This window comes from Taudactylus pleione, unplaced genomic scaffold (assembly GCF_031769625.1).
Source record: "Taudactylus pleione unplaced genomic scaffold, aTauple2 ptg000306l, whole genome shotgun sequence".
Classification (NCBI taxonomy): Eukaryota; Metazoa; Chordata; class Amphibia; order Anura; family Myobatrachidae; genus Taudactylus; species Taudactylus pleione.
Window position 1 is genome coordinate 6,602,849 of NW_028284707.1, and position 16,121 is coordinate 6,618,969.

General features: G+C 46.3%; 1 protein-coding gene across 1 annotated transcript in view; it reads right to left on the bottom strand.

Moving 5' to 3' along the window:
- The window catches only part of LOC148511474 (sodium/hydrogen exchanger 3-like), a 99,758-nt gene extending 88,467 nt beyond the window's left edge, over positions 1-11,291 (bottom strand). Inside the window, exons 1-3 of the mRNA XM_088442210.1 lie at positions 11,168-11,291; positions 9,096-9,256; positions 1,331-1,409 (exon numbers count right to left, since the gene is read on the bottom strand). Of these exons, the coding sequence (XP_088298336.1) occupies positions 1,331-1,409; positions 9,096-9,256; positions 11,168-11,291 (364 nt within the window). The remainder of the gene's footprint in view (positions 1-1,330; positions 1,410-9,095; positions 9,257-11,167) is intronic.
- Positions 11,292-16,121: the final 4,830 nt, after the last annotated feature.

The window sequence follows — 16,121 nt, forward strand, 5'->3', positions numbered from 1 at the left end:
ACAGGGGCCCTGGTTTCCAACTCGGGTACTTTGCAGGGTTGGCCACGGGTCGTTCCCATGGCACCCTGCAGTGTAAATGGCACGATCCGGGTGATGATGATCCAGATCGCGCCGCATGCCGCCCGCATGCCGCAGTGGCGCTTGCAGATGACATAATCTCCAAGCGTCCACTGCAATGCCAGAAGAGCCTGGTCACTGCAGACCAGGCTCCGGTGTGAACGGCGCCGACTCGGGAAGATTCTGGGTCGGTGCCGCAGTCTGAAAGGGGAAAGTTCCGGGTCTGATTCGGATTTGAACTCGGTTCCAACCCCTGGATCAGACCCTGGAACTTTGGTATTAAAGAGATATAACACATCTCTGATCATAAGTGTAGATGTGATTGAAGTTAATCTGCACGCGCTCATTTTGGTGCACGAAGAGAAGCCATATACACTTATGTTCAACTGTGTGAACAATTTTCCAGATTAAATCAGCGGTAGGGATGGCCACTGACTATCGATGGTTAACAACCATCGATGGTTAACCACTAGATGATGGTTCTCTGTAGCTGTGCGTGTCATTGTGTCAGTGCGCTGGCACATAGGTGTGCGCACAGTGTACAAAGGTTCTGAGTCACACGCAAAAGTGAATGCAGAAGCGTCTATAGGTGGTCGCCCAGCTGTGAGTTGATGCAAATCCCACTGCAAACTCCTCTTGTGTACATCCGTAAGGCTGAATGTGCATGGACTGAGACGCTCACCTTTAGCGCCCGTTCACGCTGTAATACCGATTGGTGCACCCTTATAAGCCACCATCAGTCGCTCAGTGGAAAATTGCAACAGCCCAATGGCAGGTGCAGTTTCTCTGCCGGACCATGCGCTGTGCGTCTACGAATGCAGCCACTTGCATTGACACACCCGCAACATCCCATAGTATGTCCACTGAATGGCCCATTTTAGCGATGCCGTATGCAATTGCGGTTGGCATAGGACACTTGGGTTTGCGTGTGTGCAGTAAGAGGTTTCCGGGTTTTTTGTGCATGAGCGTCGCTCAGCTGTGTAAATATCGGCCCAGCATCCATCTCTCCAATTAGGTCCCTGATAAGAAGATAATGGCGGCCTCGCTGAGAATCCTGGCCAGGCTTATTTGTAATTAATTTAATCTTACCGGTTATTAAGCATTTAAAAAGAAATGGAAACTGCTTAAATCTCAATTGCCCAGAATTTCTATTTTACCCCTCTGAAAGGTCCGGCATGACCAGCACTGACAAGAAGTTATTTTTTGATGAACATTCAGAGGGAAAAGATGCAACATAAGGAAATAGATATTTTTGTTAGGAAAATATACATACCGACGCCTTTGACACAATCCACACCTGTCACATTGGGGCCTCCAATGGAAACAAAAGAGTCAAATACATTGTACAATACCTAAAATAAAGCAGAGAGTTCATATTAGGATTGTTTGCAATGTATTACCATAATAGTGACAGCTTGCCCCAGCACACTTTTGCTTACAGTGTACGGAAATTTTTAATTGATAAAAAAATTTAATTACCGAAATTATGAAGATGCGTTCCATTATAATACATTAATTGTATTTTTGAGATTTTCCTAACATTACAACACAAGTTGCATTTGGAAATCCAATGCAGCTTGACGGCAATGCCAGGACACATAATAATAATAATAATAATAATAATAATAATAATAATAATAATAATAAAAATAATAATAATAATTCTTCTTTTTCATCTTATTATTATTATTATTATTATTATTTTAATTGAGTATTTTTTTATTGAAATCTTTATAAGAGAAAACAAATACAAAAGGTACAAACAAAAAAACAAGACAATAGTTATCAGAATCATAAGCACAACCATAAAACAAAAAGGAGACAACGTAATGGCGAGCAATCGACATGTGTAAACAGAACTGAGAGAAGACAGCAAAGAAGAGGAAACATAAGTCAAAATGCATCAAGAAAGGGAACAACATTGAGGCAGCGGAGACACCCACAGTCACACCTTAGGGTGCAGGCAGAGTCCAGAACATATTTGGAAGTTTGCCAAAAGGACCTATGAAATTTAAAGGGGCATTGCCTTTTGTGGTACATAAATCACCCAGCCAAGGCCCGTATTCAGTTTGAGCCGAGCTGCATTAACTTAACACGGCCCAGACTTAATGCTGACTTCGCCTGTTTTCCAGGCGTTAAAGTATCGTGTATTCCCGTATTCAATTCCAAAAACGGGACCCGGATATACTTGGATCGGCGAAAAAAAATGGGAATTTTTGGGAAATAATTGTAGGATCCCCCTAAAGATGTCCAGACCTCGGGAATCCCGTTTTTGCCTGCAGAAGAAAGTCGGGGTTATTAAATAGCCGCGGCAGGTGTTTTTTTAGTGATCCCCTATGTCTAAACATCTTTAGGGGGTTTCCTGGATTTTTTCCCTAAAATTCCTGTTGTGTTTATACCTGTAAACAAACGGGATAAAAGTTTAAAAAAAAAAATAACATAGGGCCCCCCTCCAAAAGCCAAACCAGCCCCAGGCTTGCCAGCCAGTGGTGGTTTCTAAAAATACCGGGAACAAAATGTGTAGGGTTCCACCGTATTTTAGAAACCAACACCAGGCTGCAGGGACTAGTGCTGGTTTTAAATATAGGGGGCAAAAAAGACGTGGGGTACCCCCTATATTTAAGACCAGCACCAGACCCAACCGACCGGGGTGTAATGCCACAGCCCGGAGACCCAATCACCGGGGCTCCAGGTCCAAAGCATTAGCACCCCAAGTCGGTCAGCGCCAGCCGGTGATCTTGGGGGAGTCAGGGACCCACCAAAGAAGGGTTCCCCCCTCCCGAGCACCCCAGGCTTACGCTGAAGCCCGGGGCTCTTCCCCATACCCCTGGAGCGGTGGGTATGGGGGTAATGGGGGGGCCAAATAAAGTAAGACTATTGTACTTTACAGTGGAACTACAAGTGTCAGCATGCCTGCCATTTTGCACTTGTGGAACTACAAATGCCAGCAGACATGCAGCACTTGTAACTTCCCTGTAAAATAAATAGTTTAAAAAAGACAAAACACACACAACGTCATTAGTATAACTTTATTTCAGACACCTACCCATTCACACATACCTATAACAGAAGTATCTGTCCCCTTCTCCAGTAGAATATCCTTAAAACATGGCTCTCCTACTCACCTATATCCTTGCGCTGGTCTCTGTAGCATCCCCGGGACTTGGCAAAACAAAAACCTACTCTATTGACCATACGGACACAGGATGTGTATGTGTGTTGCCACACATACACATCCCTCCCGATTGCCAGCTGACGGGACTGCACGGAGCTTGCATGTCCCGTCAGCCAATCAGCTGCCGCGCTGACTGTGTCACGGTGTGTGTGTTTTGTCTTTTTTTAACTATTTATTTTACAGTGAAGTTACAGGTGCCGCATGTCTGCTGGCACTTGTTGTTCGACAAGTGCAAAATGGCAGGCATGCTGGCACTTGTAGTTCCACTGTAAAACACAATAATTTTACATTATTTGGCCACCCCATTACCTCCATACCCACCAAGCAAGGGGTATGGGGAAGAGCCCCGGGCTACAGTGTAAGCCTGTGGTGCTCGGGAGGGGGGGACCCTTCTTTGGGGGGTCCCCGACTTCCCCGAGATCACCGGCTTGCTCTGACTGATTTGGGGTGCTAATGCTTTGGACCTGGAGCCCCAGTGATTGGGTCTCCAGGCTGTAGCATTACACCCCGGTCGGTTGGGTCTGGTGCTGGTCTTAAATATAGGGGGATCCCCACGTTTTTTTTTAACCCTATATTTAATACCAGAACTGGTCCCTGCAGCCTTGTGTTGGTTTCTAAAATACGGTAGAACCCTACACTTTTTGTTCCCCATATTTTTAGAAACCACCACTGGCTGGCAAGCCTGGGCCTGGTTTGGCTTTTGGGGGGGGGACCTTATGTAATTTTTTTTGTAAATTTTTACTTTTTTTCTTTTACAGGTTAAACAAAATGGGAATTTTTGGGAAATATTCTAGGGACCCCCCTAAAGAAGTGTAGATATAGGGGAGGACAAAGGGTACCCGCATTTTTAACTCCTGAAGGAAGTCAGGTGCATAAATGCGGCTTGGAATAAGGTGATGCAGAAGAGCATTTAGAAGTTTTTTTAGGGCAAAACAAAATATGCCCATCAAATTTGGGGTACTCGAAAATCGGGTTCAGCATATTTTAAAGTTGCTAAAGTGACTTAAAAAAATCGTGAAAAACCCACCTGCCGCAAACACCTGCAATCAAAAAACACCTGGGGCATACTTGGGGACCCCCTCAGAGTCAAGTTCTCTATTTTTTAAGTTTGTACCCCAACTTTTTTTTGCCCCCTTTTTCAAAGTCAATTTTTGGGGTGTCCTTAATTTTTCTTTTTTTTACACAGATTACCTTTGGGGGACTGTCTGAAGGCTGCAGGGGGGTTCCCGAAACGTTGCACCCCAAAACTCCAATTATGCACTTTTTAACGCCTGCCACTCATAGGCGATACTTTACCGCCTATTACATTGCATTGACTTAACGCCTAGGCGGAAAGTCTTTCAAATTGAATATGGGGTAAAACTAAAATAGGCGATAATGACGTCATCAGCGGTAAATTACCACAAATCCGGACTTAACGCCTCATATTGAATACGGCCCCAAGTGGGGAATGTGAATCCATCCAGGTCTGAGCAATACAGACCCTAACAACAGAAAGAGATTGTTGATGAAAGCTGCAGGGATGAATTTAGGGAATCAGCCAGACCTCTGAGCCTGGACTAGTATTGGAAAAAAAGAGGGATTCCCATTATTTTACTATACCCAGCACCAGGCTGAATTAGATAGGCAGATAATCCTATAGCAGGGAGACACACAGCGTGGGGTCCCCCTGCCATAAGGTTACCACCCCCAAAATGGTCAGTCCAGGGCTGAAATCACTCATAAAGTAGGGACCTCGCAAAATGGGGTCCCCCCTCCCGAGGCTCTTCCTTGGTGGCAGTGTGTGCATGGGTAATGGTTAATAAAGAGTTTATAATATTGTTTTTAACAGGCAGCCTACAAGGTACAGCAAGCCTTCCCCGGCATGATGGCACTTGTAGAACCACAAGTACCAGCATGCCAATGCATTAAGAAACTGCTGGCGCTTGTAGTCTGTCTGTGAAAAAGTCAGGGCATTAGTATTGTAATATTTTATAAAACACAAACACCCCCCACACAGCCCCAACTCTCACTTTAATACTTTAATACAGAAGCAATGAAGCAGGTCCTCTTCAGTCCATGGGGCATCCAGGGAACACGATTTGTGTCACTATAGCCCCACCACCACTAAACAGGCCCACGATTCTCAGTATTATCTCCCCATCCTGTCCATTTAACTAGGAAGTGGTCGGGATGCGAGAGATCCACAGACTCTTCCGGGCATGCGGCAGACTACTACTAATATCGTAAGTCTCCCGCGACTTCTGGGAGAGTGGGTAAGGTGCCAGGTAAATGAAGCTACTTCCACCACAAATGATAGAACAATTGATTTTCTCTATAATTTAGCATGTCTTGCCTATACCACACAAGCCATACCCACTACCGGACAGCACAGCAAAGGACTGTATGCACTTTTAACTTAAAGGGGGGCCATTCCATTAAACGCAATGTACACAGGGCCTGATTCAGAGACGGATGCTCTGAAAGAGCGCTCGCTCTGAATCAGGGCGTTTTTTTTTTTTTTTGTGCAGCCTCCTGGCCGCTCGCATAGCTGTGGGTGACCACCCACAGCTATTGCGAGCGGCCAGGATGATGGTCGCGATGGTCAAGACCATCGCGACCATCGGGGCTTGCGGCGAGACCCTAGTGGTAGGGTCTCGTGGCTGCAAGCCCCAGAGGGCTCCTGGCTCTAATAGAGCCGGAAGCTCTCCCACTGACATCACTGGTGATGTCAGTGGGGCCGACCACAAATGGCAGGCGTTCGCATGGGAACGCCTCCGTTTGTGAAGCCACCCCCCCGCCACGCCTACAAAATGGGGCGAGCTGTCGATCAACATCGACAGCCGCCCCTTTTGTAGTGAGCCACGGAGCGAGAGAATTTCTCTCTCGCCCCGGGGCTTGCGCACGCGCAGTGGGGCCGCTGCGCATGCATAGAGCACACCGTTGACCCGCTCGCGAGCACTCAAGCGCTTGCGAGCGGGTTTGAATCAGGCCCACAGTGTTCTGTTACAGCAAGGCACATTGTATGCATCAACCTCACAAGTTTTTCCTAGAACCCCATAGAGGTAGGCAGTAAAGCTAACGATATTTATGGTGCCATACAGTATATGGCAGATATGTGTACCCCAAAATGTAAAAAAATGGGTTAAATTTGTTAATAAATGAAAGTTCAGTACCGGTACAGTATGGTGCATGGTACAAGTCTGCTTATTGTCGAATACTTTAGTATTTGGCGTGTGTGCTTAGGTAAGAAGGACACAGTATATTTATACAGCTATGTTATGGGATACAAAGAGAATGCATTATCTAATGACTGAAGAGGCTTCATCACCACATTGGCAGGCATACTGTTTACAATGAATAGAGATAGTACCACTGCAAGCCATGTATTGCCCGGGACCTGTGTTGCCCGCAAGTTTGCAACCCTCACTGCTTCCACTGTTAAACGGATTCCCCTCCCATAACTGTTTACATAAATTACTTCCTGAACCTCCATGTTATGAAGTATCTCTGGAGTGGACCCTTAATGATGAGGGCATCCCACGGATATTTTTATCTATTGCATTTAATAATAATACTACAGATAAACAGTAACAGCAAAGGTAACTTGAATTGTGGCTGTAAAATCTGCTCAGCTCAGTCAGCAGCCTGTGCATAGACAATGGCAGCAGGTCTTAGAAGTGACATTACTTGCAGGGAATGCCCCTTGGAAAATGGGGACATCTAGTAACCACAAACTATTAGGGGACATCTAGTAACCATATACTATAGATATCTTTGATAATGACCTAGAATTTAAGTTAACTCACTGAGTGCCACTACCCTAGTATTACAGCAAAAACTATGTTGGTTCCTGTAGTCCAACTACATCTGAAAAGTCAAAGCTTCAAGCCTACAGTATGTACCGCTACTGTCAAGAGAAATTAGGAGCATCATGGAGGTAGCATACAATGTTACTTAAGGATTCAGAATTTTGACCACCATCCACAATCTAGCCACCTACCCTACCATCTTAACCTGAAAAATGCAAGAGATTGCAGGGGCAGCGGTCCCAGCACCCACTTATTAAATAATGAAACCCACCACCTAAAAGATTGTATGTCATTCAGTAATACTGAGCTGGTCAACACAGCTTATCATGTCAGTGCTTATCATGTTGGCATTATTTTAGCAATAGTAGCGGATGGGTTTTCATTAGCGATATACGCTGATCCCCGTGTTTTGGTTTTGTAACTGGATTTATCTTCGTGTTTTGGTTTTGGTTTTGCAAATCCACCCTCAAGTGTTTTTGTTTTGGATCTGGATTTTTTTTTTTTTTTTTTAAATAGATAAAAAGTTTTTAAAAACACAGCTAAAATCATGTGTTTTATGCAATCCAAAAAACAAAATTTGGATTTAAAATCCGAAATTCCGAACCACGAAAAGATCAGAACCGCGACTTGGATTTACCCGGATTCACAAAATTCGTGAGGATTTGGATTTCTGGAGAATTGAACCACACATCTCTAGTTTTCATGCAATAGTCATGGCAGCTTATTTAGTGGATACATTGTGCAGAATACTATTGTATGGAGCTCTGCTAGGTCATGGTCCCTGCGGGATGTAGTTATGAGACCGGTGGCCGCGATGCCGCCGATCTCAATCCCATCGCTGGAAGGCTGACAAGGGACTTAAGATAGGCGTTGAAATACCGATGCCTATCTTAATCCCGATGCCAAAATCCAGGAGGATGACAGACCGAACAAAGGTAAGCCCTGGCGCCCTTAGTGATAGCTGCGGGGGGGGGGGGGGGGTTAGGATTAGGCAAAATAGCGGGGTTAACGCTAGTTTTTTTTGGGGGGGACGTTAGGCTTAGGCACACCTAGGGGGGGGGAGGGTTAGGGTCAGGCACTAAGGGGGGAGGGTTAGGTTTAGGCACTAATGGGGAGAGTTAGGGTTAGGGTGCAGGCTGGGGAGGGTTAGGGTTAGGCTACAAAATGGGAGGGTTAGGAGGAGAAGGGATACCAACCATCGGGATGCCACTATTGGTATTGTGACCGGAGGGATTCCGGCAGCCGGCTTTACATACCGATTCCGTCCCTCCAGATGCAAAGTCCAAAGTTGGAGATATCCCAAACACAGGCATAGGAGCACTTAGCAGCCAGTTGTCTCCTCAATTATGGTAGACTTGGCATGGAAGCAGGGGTGTATCTATAATGGGTGCAGGGTGTGCGTTGCACATGGGCCCCTGGGTACAGGGGGCCCCACACCGCACACCCTGCACCCATATTTTGTAATACATACCTCTCCGTAGGCCCGCGTCAAGCGTCCCAGCTCTGCACAAAACACCTGAAAAATGGCCGCCGCAGTCATTTTCCCTTCGTTCTGTGCATGCGCAGTGAGGAAATCACTGGGAAAATGGCAGCCGCAACATTTTTCTGGTGATCTGCACATGCTCAGTAGACTCTGGGCACACAGTAGTACCAAACGTCTACTGCTGTGGTCAGTCCGCTGCCGGCCACAGGGGAGAGAGGAGGGGGCCCCGGACGGGAAATGCACACCGGCCCCCTCGTCTCTAAATACGCCCTGCATGGAAGACATGCAAAAAACAGTAGGCTAAAGGTACAGACCTAAATAAACCACCCACCCTTGCAAATTCAGAGAAAGATAATATATGGAAGTAGTAAACTATTTAAAAATAATTTTGAGCTAATCCACTAAATTATCACACTAGGCAACAGTCCCCCAGTGCCCATATAGCAAATTTGGGCCATTTAGGGACTGGTGGCACCTACAGAGACATAATTTAATCCAGTGTTTGAAACAATTTAAATAATTCATATTTAAAAACTATAAGGCACGTGTGTGCATTCTACATCTGACAGGTAATATCCATCTCCCTTACCACTGTAACAGCATCATTCAATAGAGATTCTCCAAAAACAATGATAAATAAGACATCGTTGACATGAACTTCTTCAAATACAGCAATGACAGCGACTGGGTCCACAGCAGCAATGAGGCTTCCGAAAAGCAGAAAGTCCAGCACACCAATTTCTAACTCTCCTGCAAGGTGAAACAAAACAGCACAGGTTCAGCGTTGTCACAGAATTCTACAGCGCGTTTCACTTGTAGGAGGCCCGGAGCTCCCGCCCATCACAGACACAGTATACACACAAAACGGTTGCAGCTACGGGAGTTCCGACAGATGTCAACACGGCTACGGCATGTCTCGTCTGCTTGGCGCCAATTCAGACTTTGTGCTCCCCATCTCACTCTTATAAGCTAAGTTCTCAGTTCAGGGCCTCCTACGAGTGAAACACCCATTTTCTCTCTCTGTCTCTCTCTCTGTCTCTCTCTCTCTCTCTCTCTCTTTCTCTCTCACTCTCTCTCTTTCTCTGTCTTTCTCTCTAAATGCACGAGATACATTGCAATTTTAGGAATAAACAGAGACAAAGGAGAAGGCAGCATTACTAGAACACAAGAGGAGGACGAGGAGGTCCTCTCCATTTAAGTGCAATACAGATGTTCATGGTACAGGCCTACACTGCTGGGTAACTGTACATTTATTTTATATTGCTGTCTATGCTTATTAATGGGTGAAGTAGCGACTCAATTGTTATTGCTGCCTGTATATCTGGACATATAACTACTATTGAGTGAGATTATTATTAGTGTACAATATACTACTAGGGATTTTGCTAGTGTTGTACCTATTAATGGACAATATATCACTTCTTGGTATGTTTTTCCTGGTGGGTACAGTCTGTGGACTTCTGTATGTACTATTGGTCTGATTCAGAGATTTACGCTAATTCAATCGCAAATGTGTTCTCCCAGGGATCACAGTTGCTAAAATATGTTAATGCCTTCCAAAGCACAGCCTGGCATAGGGACACCCACTGCTGGCTTCTCATATCCGTCCGACGCAACAGTGCAACAGCGTAACCATCGGTATCATCGAAGCACATCGGGCAGGCACGCAGCAGGTAAGTCAAATCTGACCAGCCACAAACACTGCGGCTCTCCTGACACACAGAGAGCTGTCATGCTGTGAAGGACATCGCAATGGCTAATTTATGCCCATGCTGCTTAAACGGTCCGACACGATTGCGTTTCCTTAGCCACCCAACGTCACCTTCCGCCAAATACTGACTACCTGTCACTCACTTTGCATGTGGTTCCTATTACGAGAGTCATCGCAAAGTAATCGCAAAGTTGTGCGGCTTTTGAACATGCACGTTAGTAAACGATCGCTCTTTCTGCGAAAATATCTGCTTGCATAAATTTTGAATCAGGCCCTGTTTAGTAGTGGACACTGGGCCTGATTCAGACCCGCTCGCAAGCGGGTCGATGTTGCCCTAGTGCGCATGCGCACGACGGAGGCGGCTCCGTCGTGCGCATGCGCGAGACCCGAATAACGACGGCCAAGCCTTCGTTATGGGTCTTGCACCAAAGGGGGCATGCTGTCGATGGTGATTGACAGCAAGCCCCCTTTGGTGGGCGTTCTGGGGGCATGGCTGCCCAGACGGAGGCGTTCCTATGGGAACGCCTACCGTCTGGGGCCGGCCCCACTGACATCACTAGTGATGTCAATGGGAGTGCTCTCGGCTCTGATAGAGCCGAAAGCACTCCAGGGCTTGCGGCAGCGAGACCCTACCGCAAGGGTCTCATCGGAAGCCCGATGGTCGCGATGGTCTTGACCAAATAGTAAGAGGGCCGGCCCTGATTCAGAGCGAGCGTTCTGTCAGAGCGTCCGGCTCTGAATCAGGGCCACTGTCTGTTATGCAGTTGCTGGGTTCTTATGCTGTACAGTTAATCTGTTTTGCCTTAAAGGGGGTTAAATGCGCTATAATAGAATAAATGAAAAGATTGATAAAAAAAAGACTAAAAAAATTATACATATAAATTATCACCAAGAGGAATAATAAATGTATTAACGTCTCTAGAAATGGAGAGTAACAAAGGAACCCTTACCCATTACTCCGGTTAAGTAGACACCATACAGTGAAAGGCCAGTTGTAGCTGCGTTCCACACTGTTCCGACTACTGCGTACAGAAGAATGGTGCCAAGATTTCCAAAAAACAGTCTGTTCGGCATAAAATATCCAGCGTCCAGTACAATAGGCGGCAATAAGTAAAAGAAGAATACTGTCGGTGTTAAGGTAAAGGAAGCGCTGCGGTCTGCTCCCCATACTATACCACCCAGGAACAGGCCAAGCACAATCAGGAGGGCACTTTCTGGCACAACAGATGTCACTTTGTGGGATAAGTGAAAAACTATAAAAACAAAACAAGAACAACAAAGTTTAAACTATATTTTAAATGTAGTTGACATTTATTTTAACATGTGTTATATTTAGTAAAAGAAGCTCAAATACTAATTCTCACAAAAGAAAAATAAAGAGATTTTAGAAAAATATTTTTGAAAATTATTAAATTAATTTCAAATCTTTTTTTTAAGCCTAAAGACATTTCATACTACACCAAAAGCAAAATGAGCACTAAAATTAAAGGATGAGCTGAGGGCCTGATTCAGACACGGTCGCAAGCGCTGTGCGATCGCAACTGGGTCGATGGTTGGCCAGTGCGCATGGCGCACGACGGAGCCTGCTGCGTCGTGCGCATGCACGAGATCCAGATAGCAACGGGCACTCCTTCGCTCTGGGTCTCGCAACAGAGGGGGCTTGCTGTCGATGTTGAGTGACAGCACGCCCCCTTTGGTGGGCGGGCCGGGGGCGTGGCTGCCCAAATGGAGGCGTTCCCATGTGAACGCCTCCGTTTGGGAGCGGCCCCACTGACATCACGAGTGATGTCAGTGGGAGAGATTTCGGCTCTGTTAGAGCCGAAATCTCTCTGGGGCTTGCGGCCACGAGACCCTACCACAAGGGTCTCGTCGCAAGCCCGATGGTCGCGATGGTCTTGACCATCGCAACCATTTTCCTGGCCGCTCGCTATAGCTGTGGGTGGTCACCCACAGCTATGCGAGCGGCCAGGAGGACGTTCTAAAAAAAAAAAAAGACCAGCCCTGATTCAGAGCGAGCGCTCTGTCAGAGCGACCGGCTCTGAATCAGGCCCTGAGTACTTAACAGACCAAAGGTGGCAGTTGGAGGGTATGCTGATCCTTGTAGTATCATATTGGAGGATCTTGGGGTGGGGGCTCCAGGTAAGGTAGCTCTCAATTTAGAAATACATAAATGTTTGACCCAAAGTAGGTGTTATTATCAAGTAGACTAGATCCACCGAACAGTGTCGCCTTGCCGTGGCTGGAGGCTTACCATAGGTTTGCAAATGTATGTAACTATTGTCATGTAGGATATGTGTCTTTTTCCTGGCCTACTACAGTGTGCTGGGGGAATTTGTTCATTTTTTTTCTTGTCTAGACACATATTATTTGCATATTGATTCTTTGTCTACGTTATTTTATACCATTTTATTCCATGCATTTTTATCATTGTGTGTGATTATAATTAACTTGCATATTTATTCATTTATTTATCTATTAATTTTTCTATTTTTGTATATTTACTATCCATTTGGTGCATTATACAGTATGTATAGAATCTATCTTTTTTGCCCATTAGGTACAAATCTCCTTTCTTATTTGCAACTTCCAGTCTGTGTACCACTGTTCTGTGAAGCATGTTATGGGATCAGAAGCTGAGGGTATGCTGATCCTTATAGTGCCATATTGGAGGCTCATGGGGGGCCTCCAGGTAAGTTAGCTCTCAATTTAGCAATACATAAATATATGTCCCATAGTAGATGCAGTTACATGTAGCGTAGGGACCACCAGAGCAGAGACGCCTTGCCATGGCTGGAGGCTCACCATATGTTTGGAAATGTATGGAACTGAGGGTCTGATTCAGACCCACTCGCGAGCGCTGAGCGCTCGCAAGCGGGTCGATGTTGCCCAAGTGGCATGTGCACGACGGAGGCGGGGCTCCGTCGTGCGCATGCGTGAGACCCGAATAACGACGGCCAAGCCGTCGTTATGGATCTCGCACCAAAGGGGGCGTGCTGTCGATGGTGATTGATACGCCCCCTTTGGTGGGCGTGCCGTCTGGGCATGGCTGCCCAGACGGAGGCGTTCCCATGGGAACGCCTACCGTCTGGGGCCGGCCCCACAGACATAACTGGTGATGTCAGTGGGAGTGCTTTTGGCTCTGATATAGCCAAAAGCACTCCAGGGCTTGCGGCAGCGAGACCCTATTGCAGGGTCTCGTCGCAAGCCCGATGGTCGCGATGGTCTTGACCATCGCGACCATCATTTTGGCCGCTCGCTATAGCTGTGGGTGGTCACCCACAGCTATGTGAGCGGCCAGGAGGCCGCTCCAAAAAGGAGGAAGGATGGCCCCTGATTCAGAGCGAGCGCTCTGTCAGAGCTTCCGCCCCTGAATCAGGGCCTGAGATCCCTGCATTACTATTATCATGTAGACAGTATGTCTCTTTTGCTTGCCTATTGCACTGTGCTGGGGGAATCTGTTTGTTCTTTCTAGTCTCGCTTAGCCTCTCGCTCACACACCCCTGTGATGAGCGCATAAATTGATTTTGAGCTTCCATTCTTTGTATCACTGTTCTGTGAGACCAAAGGAAGACCTGATTTATGAAGCCTAAAACCTCTATTTTTGCATGTTTTTTTTTTTTTTTTGCAAATATAGCTATTGGGTCCATTTAAAAAAATACCTAATGTATTAGGCATTTATTAAATGGCCTCAATACCTATAATTGCCTACACCATGCAAGAAAGCAGCTGATTTGCAATGCAAACTAACTCTGAAGACCACAGTCCATATCATTCTTAAGGCATGTATCCACTAGATCAGGGGGTTCCCAACCACGGTCCTCAAGGCACACTAACAGTCCAGGTTTTAGGTATAGCCATACTAGAGCACAAGTAACTTAGGCCCTCATTCAGAGCCGGACGCTCTGAGCAGAGCGCTCGCTCTGAATGAGGGCTGTCCTCCATAAAAATGGAGCATCCTCCTGGACGCTCGTATAGCAGTGGGTCACCACCCACAGCACATACGAGCGTGCAGGATGATGGTCGCGATGGTCTTGACCATCGCCAGTGCGACCAGAAGCCTGTGGTCGGGTTTTTCGACCACAAGCCCTGGAGTGATTTTGGCTCTATCAGAGCCAAAATCACTCCCACTGACATCACTAGTAATGTCAGTGGGCCGGCTTCTGATGGTAGGCGTTCCCTTGGGAACGCCCCCCGTCTGGGAGGCACGCCCCCGGCACGCCCACCAAAGGGGGCGTGCTGTCAATCAACATCGACAGCACGCCCCCTTTGATCAGACACAACGAGCGAAGGAAAGTCCTTCGCTCGTCGCGTCTCGCGCATGCGCACGACGGAGCTCCCTCCGTCGTGCGCATGCTCAGTGCACACCATCGACCCACTTGCGAGCGGACAGCCGCTCGCGAGTGGGTCTGAATCAGGCCCTTAATTAGTACCTCAGATATTTTGATTTAACCATCAGTGCACAATCATGGATATCACTAAACCCAGGACTGTTAGTGTGCCTTGAAGACCGAGGTTGGGAATCACTGCACTAGTTGATTAAAATGAGCGATTGAACGATTACGACATTGTTATCGTTCAATCGCTCATTAATCGTTCATAAATCATGCAGTAAAATGTCAAAAACGACCAGCAATGTGCGCTCCCGCTGGTCATTTTGGACGTCTATCATCGCCTGAAAATGCAGGCCAACCTGCTGATATCGACAGAGAGGGTGCCTGCACTGAACGGCATATCGTTCAGTGTGGGCACATTATCCACTGCAAAGGGTGATGAACGATTGTACGATTACAGTGTTGTAAACGTACAGTTGTTCCACTCTCGTGTAGTGGATGTGCCTCTTTAAAGGAAACTGCAGTCTGGGAATATTAAAAAAAAAAAAAAAAAGCCTTTTGGATCTTGGCCCAAACTAATGCAATCTTCAATCGGTTCCTATACTGTGCACACGACCAGGTGACTGCACGTAAGAACATGGAAGAAAAGTGTCAGTGAAAGCCACCACTTTACAACACGATTTTTACTGGGCTGGGCTAGTAACTGAGTAAGAGGGTTTTGAAAATGAAGAGTGAATAATTTTTTTTTATTGGTCACAATGCAATGAGTCTTAATTAGACCCCCAAATTCTGTATACACCGTACTGAAATGTTTCATTGTGTAAAGAAAATTTCAGGACCAGACAAATCCTAATCCTCTGAAGAAATTGGTGTATCGCTGAGGAAACGCGTTTGGAGTTTTTACTGCTTTAAACCAACTTTTCCCGGACTTCCTTGCTCTATAGAACAGTCTTGATTTGGTCACCTCAATTGTAAACTGAGCACTACAAGTTCATCAAATCTGTATGTGACCACTGACTGATTACATCAGGAACTCCCGATTGCGTTGGATCACTGTCACATGTGGCAACTCCGTGACTGCCAGCATGTAACACCAGGCTTCTATGTCTGCAACATCCTGGTACTCCAGCAGTAACAAAAGGTTTCCATATCTGCAACATCCTGGTGTTGATGATCTGCTTTGGTCCCAGAGGACAGATCAGAGCCAGCACCGGCATGTAAAGTTTTTTTTCTGCCAATACTGGTGAGCGGCTCTTGTCCACACTGGAAATAACTAGCCGCAATCACAGACCACAACATATACAATACTACAGTGATTGGTGAGATTACTACACACCTTCTTCTATTTAATGTTTGTGCATTTTTATTTTATCCTTACATGCAGGTAATGGAACTAACAGCAAGAAGATTCTTTGCACTGCAATGGCATCCCAGAAAATCTGACATTTAAAAGGAAGTCCACATGAGACAGTGCTGTAACAGGGAAGCAGTGCACCCGGTGCCAGCCCATCTAATCCCATTATGTCATGATGTCACGCCTAGGGGGCGGGGCCACCGACTCTTGGCAATAGAG